The sequence below is a fragment of the Mesoplodon densirostris genome, chromosome 8 (genome assembly GCF_025265405.1).
Source record: "Mesoplodon densirostris isolate mMesDen1 chromosome 8, mMesDen1 primary haplotype, whole genome shotgun sequence".
In the NCBI taxonomy this organism is placed as follows: Eukaryota; Metazoa; Chordata; class Mammalia; order Artiodactyla; family Ziphiidae; genus Mesoplodon; species Mesoplodon densirostris.
This window is the reverse complement of record NC_082668.1, coordinates 10,156,622-10,173,251: the sequence shown is the minus strand read 5'-3', so window position 1 is coordinate 10,173,251 and position 16,630 is coordinate 10,156,622. Positions and strand designations below refer to the sequence as shown.

Below are 16,630 nucleotides of genomic sequence, written 5' to 3'. Positions count from 1 at the left end.
TGTATCTACCTTGGAACAGAAAAGTCAAGGTCTAATTACATCAATAAAACTACGTATCTATAGAATGCCTGTTATCCTAAAATATTCAGTATGTTTAGAAGATTAGTAGTTATCTCAGAAACATCTAATTTATCAATATTCCATCAGAGGCGGGGAAATTTCACTTTGAATAGACACCCAGAGGCTGCTCACTGCTCAGAGAGTGACAACTGATGATAGCAATTAAGGCAACCATTTACTGAGCACTCACTGTGAACCAGGCACTGTACTGCACTGTGTTATTCACATGTATTACCCCATTTATCAAGGCCTGTGGCTCAGAGCTCTTGTTTACCAGGAGTTAGTACCCGAGCTGGGATTCAAAACCAGGACCGCACAACTCCACAGTCATGTCCTTCCCATAATCAGGCTGCTTCCCCACATCTAGCCACGATAGCTTCCCAAGAGGTCAGTGCAGGATGCAGCCTTGGTGTTCAAAGTATTTAGCAAGGTAATTGTGGATTAAGTGGGACTTGTGAGTCAACTTCAACCCCCAACACCATTGCTTCCAAGAGAAAAAGTTTTATTGGCAAAGAGCCAATATATAAATAAACGCTCATGAAAAATTCAAGGACCCCTTAATTTGACTATTCCATTTTCAAGAATTTATTCTACTGATATTCTCACACAAGAATATGTATATATAAGAATTTTCACTCTACTGTTGTTTTTAATACCAAAAACCTGAAAATGAGTTATCTGTCAATCAATAGGGGTATGATTAAATAAATTATACAGGGCCTCCCTGGTGGCGCAAGTGGTTGAGAGTCCGCCTGCCGATGCAGGGGATACGGGTTCGTGCCCCGGTCTGGGAGGATCCCATGTGCCGCGGAGCGGCTGGGCCCGTGAGCCATGGCCGCTGAGCCTGCGCGTCCGGAGCCTGCGCGTCCGGAGCCTGTGCTCCGCAACGGGGGAGGCCACAACAGTGAGAGGCCCGCATACCGCAAAAATAAATAAATAAATAAATAAATAAATAAATAAATAAATAATACAGCATCTAAAAAATGGAAATACTGTCTGGTGTTAAAAAAAATTGAAGATCTGCATAAGCCAACATGGATAAACACTCAAGATATATTACTAAGCATAAAAGCAAGATGCTGAACAGTATGTATAGAATAGTCCCATGTGTACGGGAGAAAATGGGACTTTATACAGTGACTGAAAGCATCTGGAAGAATCCACAATAAATGGGTAACAGTTGTTACCTTTGGGGAGTGAAGTGGGGAGTCTCCATGGGGAGGAAGATTAATTAATTTTATTTTGTTTGTTTTCTTTTTTATTGAAGTATAATTGATTTACAATGTTGCGTTAGTTTCAGGTGTACAGCACAGTGATTCAGTTTTATATATATATGTGTGTGTATGTGTGTGTGTATATATATATGTACATATATATATATTCTTTTTCAGATTCTTTTCCCTTATAGTTTATTATAAAATATTGAGTATAGTTCCCTGTGCTATACAGTAGGTCCTTGTTGGTTATCTATTTTTTTTTTTTTTTTGCGGTACGCGGGCCCTCTCACTGTTGTGGCCTCTCCCGTTGCGGAGCACAGGCTCCGGACGCGCAGGCTCAGCGGCCATGGCTCACGGGCCCAGCCGCTCCGCGGCATGTGGGATCTTCCTGGACCGGGGCACAAACCCGTGTTCCCTGCATCGGCAGGTGGACTCTCAACCACTGCGCCACCAGGGAAGCCCGGTTATCTATTTTATATACAGCAGTGTGTGTATGTTAATCCCAAATTAGTTTTCTTTTTTTAAAAATCCTGCTTTACACAAAAATGAGAACAAAAGATCCGAATCTATTTGTACGATAAGGACTGCTCATATAACATAACGGTTTGATGGGTTTCTTCAAGCATTATTAAGTTCCATGCATTTTGGGAAGAAGCAGCCCCAGATATCCAACTTTGCTCCTTCCCTGGGCTCCTGGAGCTACCTGCACGAAGTCTCACAGCAACTCCTGTCACATATGAAGACCCACCCTTGGAGGAGGAGATCCTGAAGGCAAGAGCTGTTTCATTAATCTTTATATCCTGGGCACTGTGCTTGACGTCTGACAATAAGAGGGCCTTAATTATTCATTGAATGCATAAATCCAAGATGCCCTGTTCCCCTAGTTCTCAACTGCAGAATGTCATTAATTCAATAGTTTAACCATAGATTCAACTGCTCAGTATATAGAACTAGCCAACTCTCAGTCAGCAGGACTGTCTGTAACTCTAACTGTATAGACCTGAAAGCTCCAACACAAATGATACAAAACATTCCACTATGTAGAGAATTTTAAGAATTTTGAATTTTAGACTTTGATTTTAGGAAGGCAAAAGTTTTATTAAAATCCTCCCAAAATTTTTTGATCAGTCCAAAGGTGGTTAAGAACAAGTGTCAGAATTAAAACTTCAGCAGGCTTGTTTTGTTAGTTTCTAGAACTTAGGGTTTGCATTTGTCTCAGAATATGTATAAAACACCATAGCTACTCTCATGATCCTTTTAGGATAGTTCTGGATCAATGTTTTTGATGGTTTTGATAAATATGTGTGGTCTGCTAGATTTCTGCTTCTTATGACTGATTGGGGGCCAGATAATAACTCTAAAGGGCACATTTCTAAAAACGATCCGTTATTAGGGTAAACATTAGGAATGTGAGCCATGGAACCTCTAAAATGGTGTTAATTTGCATGTAAATCCCATTGAGGTTTCTGAATCTAGTGTTGGCTGATGACAAAGTAGACTCATTTCCACATGCAGAGCCCTTCCTTCACTGGAATCTGCACAAACTCTCAGTGTGTGTTTGTGAGTATCACACACGTATTCTATGAATTTCTCTTTTCCACATGCAATAGGAAACATCCTATGGTGTTCTGTAAGGAAAAGGCAATAGGAAATGCCTGCCTTATTATAATCTGTGCTTCCTGGCAGAGCATGACGCTACTTTGAGGGTGAATCCAACAATGCTAGGGCTGGAAGGAAGAAAACTAACCATTTCATTTAATCCTTCATTTTATGGATGAAGAAACTGAGCTCCAGAGAGATAAAATGCCCTTCCTCCTGCCTGGTGATTGGCTGGGTGGCAGGACCAATCCAGATCCCTGTTCTTAAGAGCAGCACCCATTCTATTCACCAAATCCTGCCCCTTTAATCAGTCTAAGTTATGTTTATGTGAATACTTATTATAATGATTAGGATGATGCTGTAACAGAAAAAAAGTAATGCTAAATCATCTCCAAATGTTATAATTTTTAAGAACAAACGGGAGTAATGAAACGCTGCTGATAAGGTGCTATGGTAGGCCAAATAATGGTCTCCCAAAGACAAATACATACTATTCCCCAGAATCTTTGATTATGCTACCTTCCACGGCAAAAGGAACTCTGCAGATGCGATTAAGCTGACGGTCTTGTGATGGATAGATTATCCTAAATTACCTTCATGGGCCCAAAGTAATCACAGGAGTCCTTATAAGTGAAAGAGGGTTATGAGAGATCTGGAGAAGGAAATGTGACAATGGAAGCAGGAGTCAGAGAGATGTGATTGCTGGCTTTGAAGATGGAGGAAGGGGCCACGAGCCAAGGAAGGTAGGCAGCCTCTAGAAGTTGGAGAAGGCAAAGAAGAAGGTTCTTTAGAAACTCCAGAAGGAAGACAGTCATGTTGTGTTTTAAGCCATTAAATCTGTGGTAATTCGTTGCAGCCACAGTAGGAAACAAATACAGGTGGTCAGGGAAGGCATCTGAGAAGGTGACATTCAAGCTGAGACCTAAAAGCTGAGACGGAGACAGCTGTGCTAAAATCGCAAGGAAGGGCTTCCCTGGTGGCGCAGTGGTTGAGAGTCCACCTGCCGATGCAGGGGCCACGGGTTCGTGCCCCGGTCCGGGAGGATCCCACATGCCGCGGAGCGGCTGGGCCTGTGAGCCATGGCCGCTGAGCCTGCGCGTCCGGAGCCTGTGCTCTGCAACGGGAGGGGCCACAACAGTGAGAGGCCCGCGTACCACACACACACACAAAAAAAAAATCGCAAGGAAGAGAGCTCCAGGCATGGGGAACAGCGCAGGCAAAGGCCCTGATGGCAGGAATGAACGGGACCTGCTCACAGAAGGGAAAGGAGGACAGTGTGACTCAAGTGTAGTGAACAAGAAAGGAGGGCAGGTGAATGGCCTCAGGAAGCAGAGGTCAGGCTGGTGGGAGGCCCCATTACTGACTTTGACAACTCGGAGCCCGCCATGCTATGGAGCTACATGGGCCATGGTTCTCCCTCTTCTCTGCTTCATCTGAGCTTTCCTGTTGAGACTTACCAACCTGACCTTGTGTCATTCAGGCACCCTCCTCTTGGTTTCTAGCCACTTCAGAAGATCATAGATGTTCAGGGTTAGAAAGAAACCTCAGAGACCATGGGTCCCATGGCTCATACAGGACAGGAGACCTCTTATATCTTCCCTGCCCACTGACAGTCCAAACTGTGCTTCCACTTCTGCTTTGAATCCGTCCCACTGATTCAGATCCATTTCTCTCGGCACTGGCCACCAGTTCCACCTGTGTGTTATCGCAAACCTTATATGCTTATTCTCCATTCTTATGCTCAGGTCAAGGATGGAAGCATCCAACATTGGGACCCAGTAGAGCCTAATCTGTGATGACATTTATTTTAACACCTTTGGCTGAATGGAGGGGTGCAAATGAGATCATCAAATGGGAAGTGCTACTCTGGGAGAACAGAGAACCCAGGTGTGTGCTGAGATGTGTGATGGGTCCCGTCACACCCAGCTGCTCAGAGTGAGTGGCCTGTGCCCTCTGACAAGTGCCAAAGGCTAGTGTTTGCCAGGAGGAGCTCATAGGATAAGGGCGACAGTGGCGCAGAAGGAAAGAGAAGCAGCAGCTAACACTTATTTAGTGCCTACTGCATAGCTGAGATCTGCACAAATTTGCCTCCGTTAAGCCTCACAGCAACTTTTCTATCACCATTTTACAAGTGAGAAAGACAAGGCTGAGATACATTTGACCATGACGGAGCTAGACCATGAAGCCAACTTTTGTCCTTATTATTCCATCCTTGTATATCTTTTGCCTATCTTATCCATCACCAGAAGGAAGTAAAACTGAATTTTTTTATAGTTATAAGATTTTACTTCAAAATATCTTAAGGGCATCCTTTGTGTTCCTGACTCTTTACCCATATTCTCCCATATATTTATCTTCACACCGAGGATTTTAAAATTATACATAGATATTCCTCTGGCCCAAGGCGTGAAATTTGTCCTTTCACAGAATTATCAAATTTTGTAACGAAAACTGGTCCTATTTTATGGATAAGTACACTGAGACTCAGCACAACTAAATGCAGCCACACAATAAGTGCCACAGCCAGGGCGAGAACCGAGGTCCTGACCCACATCTGGGATCCTTCCCACCAACCGATCTCACCAGACTGGACTTATCATCCTATACCTACTTTAGTCTTAACATCCTGCATCAATTCTCAGCCCTGAGCATCTGTACCATTGGAATCCCTTTCCTTCCCTTTCTTCAACAACAGAGTGTTTCTCAGCCATCGTGAGCAAGAACAGTTGGTTCTAAAACCTTTCTGTATAGGGGTATTTGGAAAGGATGAGGGGGAGACCTAAAAGGAATTACTCTCTCAAGTCCTGAGCCAAGACAAAGACAAAGAGTGAGCAGACAGGAGCCCAAATAACACCTTCATTACTGGTCAAGTTGAGGTTGAAGAATATGGTCCATATTTGTGGATAAGAAGGTTTCCTGTTACTGGCCATGCCCCACTCGAGACACACACCAAGAATTAGACAAGCCCATGCAGCCATGGGTGGTGCTGGACCACCAGTGAGGGGCCTGTTCTTGAAACATGTACAGCGTGGAGGAGTAGAGGCAGCAGACAGGCCAGCCCAAGAGGCAGACAGACAGACAGACACGGCTATGTATACTCAGCTGACTCCTGCCAAACTCACACAGCAGATGAGCTGTCTTTGCCTGATGAAGAGTAAGAGAGTGGGAAAGAGGGCCCAGGAGGGAGATTTTAGGAGAGAGCCAAACCCAACTACGCTGACTAATTTAAATGAGAAGAAAACACACTTCAACGCTGAGTTTTTAGCGATTTACAAAACAATGAAAACCCAATTCCAGGGCAGTTCTCGTTTTCACCTCAGTCCTAGTAGATACGTGGTTTTAATATACAAAATCCTGATCCTGACACTGTCTAACTTCTGTGAGTCCATCTGTAGAGAACACCTCACTCTAAGCAGCTCAAAGTATTTTTCAGATTTTTATCTTTTATGCTCATCCTCACGGAACTTTTCTCCAGGCAATTGATGGAACCTAATACGTTTGAAGACACTTGAAGACAAAGAATGCAAAGTGAATTTACATTCTGTGTGGTTTTCTTAATGCTTTCAACACAAAGACTCTCTTTTCTGATGCGATTCTAATGCTTCTCTGCTAAGCACATTTTTGGCTGCCTTAGCAGCCACGAACTCTGGATGACATCTGTGCGTTCTCATCCCGGTGGAAAGGCTGGATTCAGACTCAGGAAGGAGTGGGGGAGCAGCATAACACACTGAGCCAAAGCCCTCAACTGGGATCCAGGAGGCACGGGGGGCTCAGGGTACCCCTTGGGCCTCACTGCCTCACCTGTGAGTGCTGTGGGGCTGGCGCATCCTCTTCTCATTGAATGAAAATGTAACGGTTCACAGTGGCCGAGCGGCAGAATACTCACGGATTTCACAGTTTGCTCCTACCCAGCCGCGTGGGCAGTGGCATGTATAACCATTGGGCTGGTCCAGGCAGGTCCCGGCGTGATGGCAGGGGTTACTGTCACATTCATTGATGTCGATGTCACACTCTTCACCTAAGGAGATAAAGAAAAGCGGCAGTGAGCCAGCTAGCTGCCCCAGCGGCTCTGTCCCCGGTCACTTCTCCAGCTCGGCAAAGATCTAAGGCTGGGGTCACTATCTCCTGCAATGCAGCCCAACTGGCTGTTTGTATAAAGTGCAGAACTCTCCCAGAATTCCAGACAAGGGATCCTTTACTTAAGTAAAGCTTAAAAAAGAAAAAGAAATGGCACCGGTAAAAAGAATCTCCTTTAATCTTTTGAATTCATTATCTGAAGCTGATTCCCATATCTGAATAAACCTTTTGAAGTTTATCAGAAAAACAAACTTGGGCTCCTGATTTTACTAAAGTAATATATTTTGTTTTGGATTTAGTCAGCTGAATCTTATTTGTTTTTCTGAAACTCCAGAAAGCCAAAAAACTCTCAGTTTATGTTTTTTTTTTTGTTTTTGTTTTTGTAGCCAAGTGTTTGATTGTGTAAGCCTGGGCATTTGACTATTTTCTGGATAGTTCTAGGTCACAGACATGTGCCTAGCCTGAGTCAATTATGAAAATGTACTCCTCTTTCCAAATCCCTGGAAATGCTTCTGGGAGCGATTGAAATGCTGAGGGAGCACATCAGGGCCCCCTAAGGAATGACAGTTGTGATGTCTGGGGTGAGTCCAGTACTGAAATAATCTTCCCTGGGAAATGGTCCCCGAGGGAAGCTCACATCTGGTCCAGTCCTTCCGTCCTTCCCCCATAATGAAAACTGTGACCTGGAGCTCCTGAGGCCACTACACCCAACATTTGGGGGCATCCTTGATCCCCTCAGAGAAAGCCTAGTTTAAACTAACAAACCAGAACATGGGCTGATATCACTGTGGTCCAAAGACCAACTTACAAGAAATAGCTTGTTATTAGAAGTTACACAAACAAAGCCATCTTTGTATGATTTTAAAGCACGAGTCAATACAAAATGGGTACACCTCTTAAAGATATCACAACGAAGCTGAAGAGAGGATACTTCAAATTGAGGCAATCTTTCTTAGAAGTGTGAAAATGAGAAAAAGAAAACTTTAAATATACCTCCATTTGCTTAGATAAATGTAAAAAGTGATATATATATATATTTAAAATTCCTAGCATTGCTATAGTCATCGACTAAAACAAAAGAGCAAAATCAAAGATTCTGTCCATTTTCAAAGGCAATATTTCAGTGTACACTTGGGTAATTACTTCCAGGCTTACTTAATTAGTATTAAAGGGCTTTTCTATCTGCTATTGGTTTACCTCGTGTTTATAAAACCACCATATGTCACTCACAGACCATTTTAGAGGCAGAGTCTCAAACTAAAATAGTTCACGTCTGTTTCACTTCACACTTTTTTCATACCTGGCAGCAGACTATTTTATTTTTAAAGTAAAATCTGTCAAATAAAACATTTACTACGTCTAGGTCCTACTAGATTGCTTATAATTCAGTAGTGTCTAAGCGAATTTGTTTCCTGCAATAAATATAGTCATTTATATCAATACGAAAGACATGAAATTGATTGCCTCTTACTAACCTCTTTCAAAGGTTTTCTGTCTATTAATGGGGCAATCACTCTGACTGGAAAAGAGCATAGACTAAACTATTACAAATGGCATTACATGGTAGACTAGTTGAAGAGACATATAAACAGGAATGTGCTGAGAAGCGATAAAAGGATGAAATCAAAGCCCTTGACAAATATACACATCAGTACTGCTTTCCATGCATTTAGGAAGACAAGCTTAACTGAGGTATTTACTAAACAATAGCTTTCTTTCCCTGGCAATCTGAATACTGCAAATTCCGAAATAAGATGCTCTGTTACCTTTGCAGCAATAGCTACAGAAATGGCCTGACTTCTCCCTACTTCTATAGCCTAGCAAAACTCAAAAGCCCCACCCTGCTTCAGAAGTTTAATGTCAGTGTCAAACCCTTTTAATTCCCTAAATTTTGGGCAGCTCTAGAGCTGTCAGTCCAGCCCACCCAGTCCTGCTCTAGTCCAGAGCTTCCCTAGGGAGGTAAATGCCAAGTTCAGGTTCAGAGCAGCCCTAATACATGTTTTGGCTCTTGGACCTCTAAGTGGCTCTAATATAGTTGAGAGAAGTCTAAGATCCTCAGATTTATCTCTTCTTGGGACTCATTGGATTGGAAGGACTTGGTAGGAATAGAGAATGGCAGGAGAAAATAGGATGAACTTTTTCTGTAGACATTCATCAAATATCTAAGACCCAGGAACCAAAGAACCATGGCCCAGAGAGAGTCCCAAACCTATCCCAGTCTGGCTTTCATCACCACAGTGTTCTTAGAGCTATACTTGGGATTCAGTGACATTCAATGACAGTTTATGATAAAACTCCATGCCAGTCAGGAGCCCAAATAGCTAGCAGCTATTTCCACAGCATATGTGCTCTGGAAGAACCGTGGAGCAATGCACAGTTCACAGATACCTTTAGATTTACTCTGTTGGCCCATTTTACAAACTAACATGCCTACACTTCTATTTGAATCAGTTACCCCCAAGTGGCTTGCAGCTGAGGACTTCACTGTGTCATATGCTGGTGGTAAGCATATGGGGTGATTCTGATGATAGAGCCACTCAAGGAAATTTCCACCAGAAGACTTACAAAGATGATTGCTCTTCTCTGCCTCACAGTGATCATGCACTTTGCAAGGTAACTGAAGATTTATTACAAATTATAGAGACTAATTTTGGTTTCATTTATGCTTCCCTGTATTAAGAGTATTATGTTCTTATATACATTTCAACACCTCACCATTCCATCTCCAAGCAATATGCATTCTAGTTAATTTTAGTAGAAGAGTTCTTAGTACATTATATCACCTTTCTCCACTCATAAATACTTAATATAGTAAATAATAAAAAATACTTAATAATACTTAATACTTAATAATACTTAATAAATCTTTATGCTTTTGCTGGCTTAAGCCAGATGACTTTTTCGTTGAGTTGCTTACTTTTTAATTTGAGTGGGGAAAATCAATTACTTTTAAATCGCCGTTGTGCTTGAATAACATTTGTAAAGAGAATACAAAATGAAATTTCTACTAGACTAAGGCTGGAAATCAAAGCCTGAACTTTAAATCTTTTCCTATTGCTTTTCAATCTACTACTTTCTAAGAGGCAATCTGTATAGTAGGTATCACCTTTGGTAGTATGCATGCAAATTCACAAGTGGACTGTTTAATTCGGTATGCTTTCCTCAGATAAATTAAAATGAAAAAGGTAAGAAGTCAGAAGTCTCTGCTGTCAGTACATCCTTGGGTTAATAGAGCCCACACCAAATGATATCAATGAAAATCATTATAATCATAATACCTAGTATTAAATCTAAGCCTATTATGTGCCAGGCACTGGAATGGGTACTGTAAGTATAACTCCTTCATACTTCACAAGCATTTTATTCTAGATGAAATGAATCTAATGACTTACTTGGAAGTTCTGCCACAATGGAGCAACTGGAACCTGTCTTGCCCTCCCACTGTAAATAATTACACATGTGGACAAAATATATACTTTAAAAAACACTTTAAGACATTAGACAACAAGCAGTGCATGACTGTGATTGCTAAGAGGAGACAAACGAACAGCTGAGTACCATAACCACTCTGGCATTCTAAATTCTGGACCAATTTAGAACACAACGATTTCACTGAAATGTGGGTAGTAACTGGAATTTGTGGAGGCTGAGATAGCTGTAATTTGTAGGACAGACCACTACAGAAGGTAGAGCCACTCAGAAAAGTAGCATCAGAGATATGATGCATCCCTGAGTTTGCTGCTGAATACTGTGTACGAGTGAGTTGGAATTCCACAGGCATGGCAAACAAGAGGAAAGATGAACAGTTCCCAAAGCTCACAGAGGACTGGGAAGTATTCAAACTCTCACAGGTTGGAATGCAGACATTTCATTGGCCACCCAGTGCATTATGGGAGGAAAAGGTCACACCTCAGTAGTAGGGCATAACTATCCTTAAAGGCTACTAGAGACTCCAAAATACAAAATACAAAAACAAACCTTGAAAGGATCAATCAGGTCAGCAAGTAACTTACCTACCTGCCACAAAAAATGCCAGCACTTTTAAAAGAAATCCAATCACTCAACAACTTACCTCACAATGACCAGCATTCAAACAAAAAAATATCAGATGTACACACACACAAAAAAGCAAGAACATGGGACCTATAACCAGAAGGAAAATCAGTCAAAAGACAGAGGTCCAGAAATAACAGATGATGGTGAGTAAACAAAACATTTGTTCAAAATGTGAAGGAAAACATGGGGAAAATGAGGATAAAAATGGAAGATATTAAAAAAAAACCAAATGGAATTTCTAGATGTGAAAAATTCAATATTGTCAAAGATAATATTAAAAAAGAGAGAGAGAGAGAGAGAGAGAGAACTACAGACAAATATCCCTCATGAACACAGACACAAAAACTCTGAACAAAATATTAGAGGACAGGATTCAGAAATATATAAAAAGAATTATACACTATGACCAAGTGGGTTTTATCCCAGCAAGGCAAGATTAATTCAATATTTGAAAATTGATGAATATAATCCATCATATTAATATGTTAAAGAAGAAAAATCATATGCTGATATCAATTGATGCAGAAAAAGCATCTGGCAAAATTCTACACCCATTCATAACTAAAGCTATCAGCAAGCAAGGAATAGAGAGTAACTTCCTCAATTTGATTTAAAAAAAAATCTGAAAATCCTTATAGGTAACATTATACTTAATTGTGCTTTTCCCCTATGATTGGGAACACAGCAAGGATGTCTGCTATCACCACTCTTACTCAAACTAGTGTGAGGAGTTCTAGCCAGTGTAATAAGACAATAAAAGGAAATAACATTTATACATATCAGAAAGGAAGAAATAAAACTGTCCCTAATTTCAGAAGACATACCTACCTATGCATAAAATCACAAGGAATCTACCCCCCCAGAATCCTAAAACTAGTAAGTTCATCAAAGTCAGAGGATACAAGATAAACATACAAAAATCAGTTGTATATCTACACACTAGGATTGAACATGTGCACACCAAACTGTATTCTATTTATAATCACTCAAAAAGAGAGAAATATTTAGTTGTACATGTATAGGAGTTACATGCTGAAAACTACAAAATACTGATGAAGAAATCAAAGATCTAAATAAATGGAGTGTCATACTGTGTTCATGGACTGGAAGACTCCAAATAGTTAAGATATCAATTCTTCCCAAATTAATATACAGGTTTAATACAATTCTTATTAATACCTCATCAAAATCTTCTGTAAATATAGACAAGATTATTCTAAAATTTATATGAAAAAGCAAAGACACTAGTATAGGTGAAACAGTTTTGAAAGAAAAAGAGTAACTGAGAAGAATCATTCTGCCTGATTTCAATAGTTATTATATAACTGCAGCAATCAAGACTGAGTAGTACTGACAGAGGAATAGATACATAGATCAATGAAAAACAATATAGAATCCAAACCAGACTCACACAAATATGGCCAACTGATTTTTGACAAAGGTTTAAAAGCAATTCAATGAAGGAAAGATAGGCTTTTCAACAAATGGTGCTTGAGAAACTGTACTTCTATAGGAAAAACAGAAACAAAACCCCTCTAGTTGGAAGATCCCAGGAAAGAATACAGACTGTGAGCCAAAGCAATATTGAGAAAGAAAAACAGAGCTGGAAGAATCAGGCTCCCTGACTTTGGACTATACTATAAAGCTACAGTAATCAAGACAGTATGGTACTGGCACAAAAAGAGAAATATAGATCAATGGAGCAGGATAGAAAGCCCAGAGATAAACCCACGCACCTATGGTCAACTAATCTATGACAAAGGAGGCAAGGATATACAATGGAGAAAAGACAGTCTCTTCATAAGTGGTGCTGGGAAGACTGGACAGCTACATGTAAAAGAATGAAATTAGAACACTCCCTAACACCATACAGAAAAATAAACTCAAAATGGATTAAACACCTAAATGTAAGACCAGACACTATAAAACTCTTAGAGGAAAACATAGGCAGAGGACTCTATGACATAAATCACAGCAGATCCTTTTTGACCCACCTCCTAGAGAAATGGAAATAAAAACAAAAAAAACCCAAATGGGACCTAACAAAACTTAAAAGCTTTTACACAGCAAAGGAAACCATAAACAAGACAAAAAGAAAAACCTCACGATGGGAGAAAATATTTGCAAACGAAGCAACTGACAAAGGATTAATCTCCAAAATTTATAAGCAGCTCATGCAGCTCAATATCAAAAAAACAAACAACGCAATCCAAAAATGAGTGGGAGACCTAAATAGACATTTCTCCAAAGAAGACATACAGATTGCCAGCAAACACATGAAAAAATGTTCAACATCACTAATCATTAGAGAAATGCAAATCAAAACCACAATGAGGTATCACCTCACACCAATCAGAATGGTTATCATCAAAAAATCTAAATGCTGGAGAGGGTGTGGAGAAAAGAGAACCCTCCTGCACCATTGGTGGGAATGTAAATTGATACAGCCACTATGGAGAACAGTATGGAGGTTCCTTAGAAAACTAAAAACAGAACTATCATATGAGCCAGCAATTCCACTACTGGGCATATGCCTTGAGAAAGCCATAATTCAAAAAGATACATGTACCACAATGTTCATTGCAGCACTATTTACAATAGCCAGGACATGGAAGCAACCTAAGTGTCCATCGACAGATGAATGGATAAAGAAGATGTGGCACATATATACAATGGAATATTACTCAGCCATAAAAAGGAACAAAACTGAGTTATTTGTAATGAGGTGGATGGACCTAGAGCCTGTCATACAGAGTGAAGTAAGTCAGAAAGAGAAAAACAATACCGTATGCCAACGCATATACAAGGAATCTAAAAAAATGGTACTGATGAACCTGGTGGCAGGGCAGGAATAAAGACGCAGAGGTAGAGAACGGACTTGAGGACACAGAGGGGGAAGGGGAAGCTGGGGCGAAGCGAGAGAGTATCGTTGACATATATAACCTACCAAATGTAAAATGGCTGGCTAGTGGGAAGCTTGCATAGCACAGGGAGATCAGCTCAGTGCTTTGAGACGACCTAGAGGGGTGGGATAGGGAGGGTGGGAGGGAGGCTCAAAAGGGAGGGGATATGGGGATATATGTGTACATATAGCTGATTCACTTTGTTGTACATCAGGAACTAACACAACATTGTAAAGCAATTATACTCCAATAAAGATGTAAAATTAAAAAAAATGAATGCAGACTGTGAAAAAATAATCTAACAGTATTTACAAATGTATGAAACAACCTCACTGCAGGGTGGGGGGCAGTGCTGACCTAAGTGACTTTGGAACGAGTAGACTTGGTAGGACTGAAGGCAGAAGGATCTGTACACCACCAGCACTGTAGTCTAGTTTATAAAGTTGCTTCCCACAAGGATACAAGTTATGAATTCTGATACTGCTCTACATGTATATAGGAATTAAGCAAGTAAGTAAAAGGATGTTGGATGGTAGGAGCCAGGAATCTTGTTGTTGGTGTGGGAATTTACAGATAAACAGGAGAGAAGGCTGGAATGAAACATGTAATAATGGAATAGAGTTGGAGAAATTAGTATAAATTCGCGTTTAGCTTTATTTAGATATAGATGGTTACATATGGCAATATTTATAGACACGTGGGTTAGTATACACACACATTCCCTTGCTATGTCAGCTGAGAGGATCTAGAAGCAACAACATCCCAGGAACAATGAGCATAGCTAGTGCCCAGATCTTGGTTTCCAATATCATTCTCCAATAAAAAGAACCAAGGCTCCTTGGAGAGATGGCTGATTCAAGACTGGAGCAGGAAATATACAAGATAAGACTGGAGCTTCTTGCAGTGCCGGAAAGCATATAAGTATTCATACGCACACACACACACTCTCTCCACCAACAACAATGGGGTATGTCAAAGGGACACAGAAACCAAAATGAAAGAACTCCCAGTGTCCAAATCTGGAACATTTTGAGCCACAAAATAAATAAAAATGTGTTGGATTATAACTCAAAGTATAAAATAAATATCCATAAGTCCACAGTGATATAAATAAATGATCAAATAAATAAATAAATAAATGGGGGAAAACAGACAAATCTCTCCTACAAAAGAATTTCACATAGTTTACGTAGCTACTCTACCCTCAAAGAGGGAAAGAATAACTCCCGATTCCTTAAGTGTGGTCCACACACAGTAACCTTCTTTCAAAGAGTAAAGTATGCAAAGAGGGGAAAAGAGTAACATTATAGGGGAAAAACTTGATAAACACTTCCTCAGGTGATTAAGGTCAACATCAATGGTCAGAAATCATAGTATGTGATAGTATGTAGCCTTGATATGATGGGATACCATTAGAAAATGGACAAAGGACATGAAGAGACGTTTCGCCAAAGAGGATGTACAGATCGAATAATCACATGAAAAGACGTCCAATATCATTTATAATTAGGGAAATTCAAATCAAGACCACAAGATATCACTAAACACATGATCAAAATGGCTAAAATTAAAAATGAAGGCAACACAAAATGCTGGCAAGGATAGAGAGAAACTGGATCACTATATATTGTTGATGGGAAGGGAAAATGGTTAAGCCACTCTGGAAACATTCTGGCATAGTTTGGAAATCTAAACATCAACTACCATATGATCCAGCATTTGAACTCCTGGGCAACTGTTCCAGAAAAAATAAAAACTTATATTCACACAAAAACCTGTAAATGAAGGTTTACAGCAGCTTTCTTCATAATAGCTCAAAATTGGAAAGAACCCAGATTTCTTTCAACACGGGGATAGTTAAACAAACTGTGGTATATTCATATCATGGAACGCAGCTCAGCAATAAAAAGGAAGAAACTTAATACACATAATGATATGGATGAATCGCCAGAGAATTAAGCTAAGTGAAAAAAAAAAAAAGGTTACCTGCTATATGATTCCATTTATAAAACATTCTTGGAATACCAAAATTATAATGATGCAGAACAGATTAGTGGTTTCCAGGGATTAAGAGGAAAGCTTCCTGTGGTGGAGGAGAAATGGGTATGGCTATAAAAGGGAAGCATGAGGAATCCCTGTGATGAAATTGTTCTGCATCTTGACTGTATCAATGTTAGTATCCTGGGCGTGATATTGTACTATAGTTGTACAGCCTGTTACCATTGGGGGTAAGTGGCTAAATGGTACACTGGATCCCTCTGTGTGACTTCTTAAGACGGCTTATGAAGTTTGAAGTTTCAATTATCTCAAAATAAAAAGTTTGATTTTGAAAAAACAGCCAAAGGAAGAAAAAGACATATACACAGTCAACAGTTTCCTTAAAAATGTGCTAATGAATTCCTTTAGCTAGGATGCTGGGATAACTGGATATTCGTATGGGGAAAAAAAATAAACTTCCATCCTTAAGTCACACCATACACACAAAAAAATTAACTCAAAACCTAAACCTAAAAGCAAAATCTATTTCAGAAAATGCTAGAAGAAAACATTGGATAAAGTGTCATCATCATAAGTTAGGCAAAGAAAGAACAAACTAAAAAAGAAAAAAATTTGATAAATCAGAGATCACCAAAAATAAAAAAGCACTTGCTCCCCACAAAAATACCATTAAGAATGCATGGATGTCCTGCTGGGAAAAAAAAAAAAAGAATGAATGGA

General features: G+C 40.0%; 1 protein-coding gene across 1 annotated transcript in view; it reads right to left on the bottom strand.

The window, feature by feature from the left end:
- The window catches only part of DNER (delta/notch like EGF repeat containing), a 332,455-nt gene that overhangs the window by 13,238 nt on the left and 302,587 nt on the right, over positions 1 to 16,630 (bottom strand). Inside the window, exon 11 of the mRNA XM_060106971.1 lies at positions 6,763 to 6,894. Coding sequence (XP_059962954.1) covers positions 6,763 to 6,894 — 132 coding nt within the window. The remainder of the gene's footprint in view (positions 1 to 6,762; positions 6,895 to 16,630) is intronic.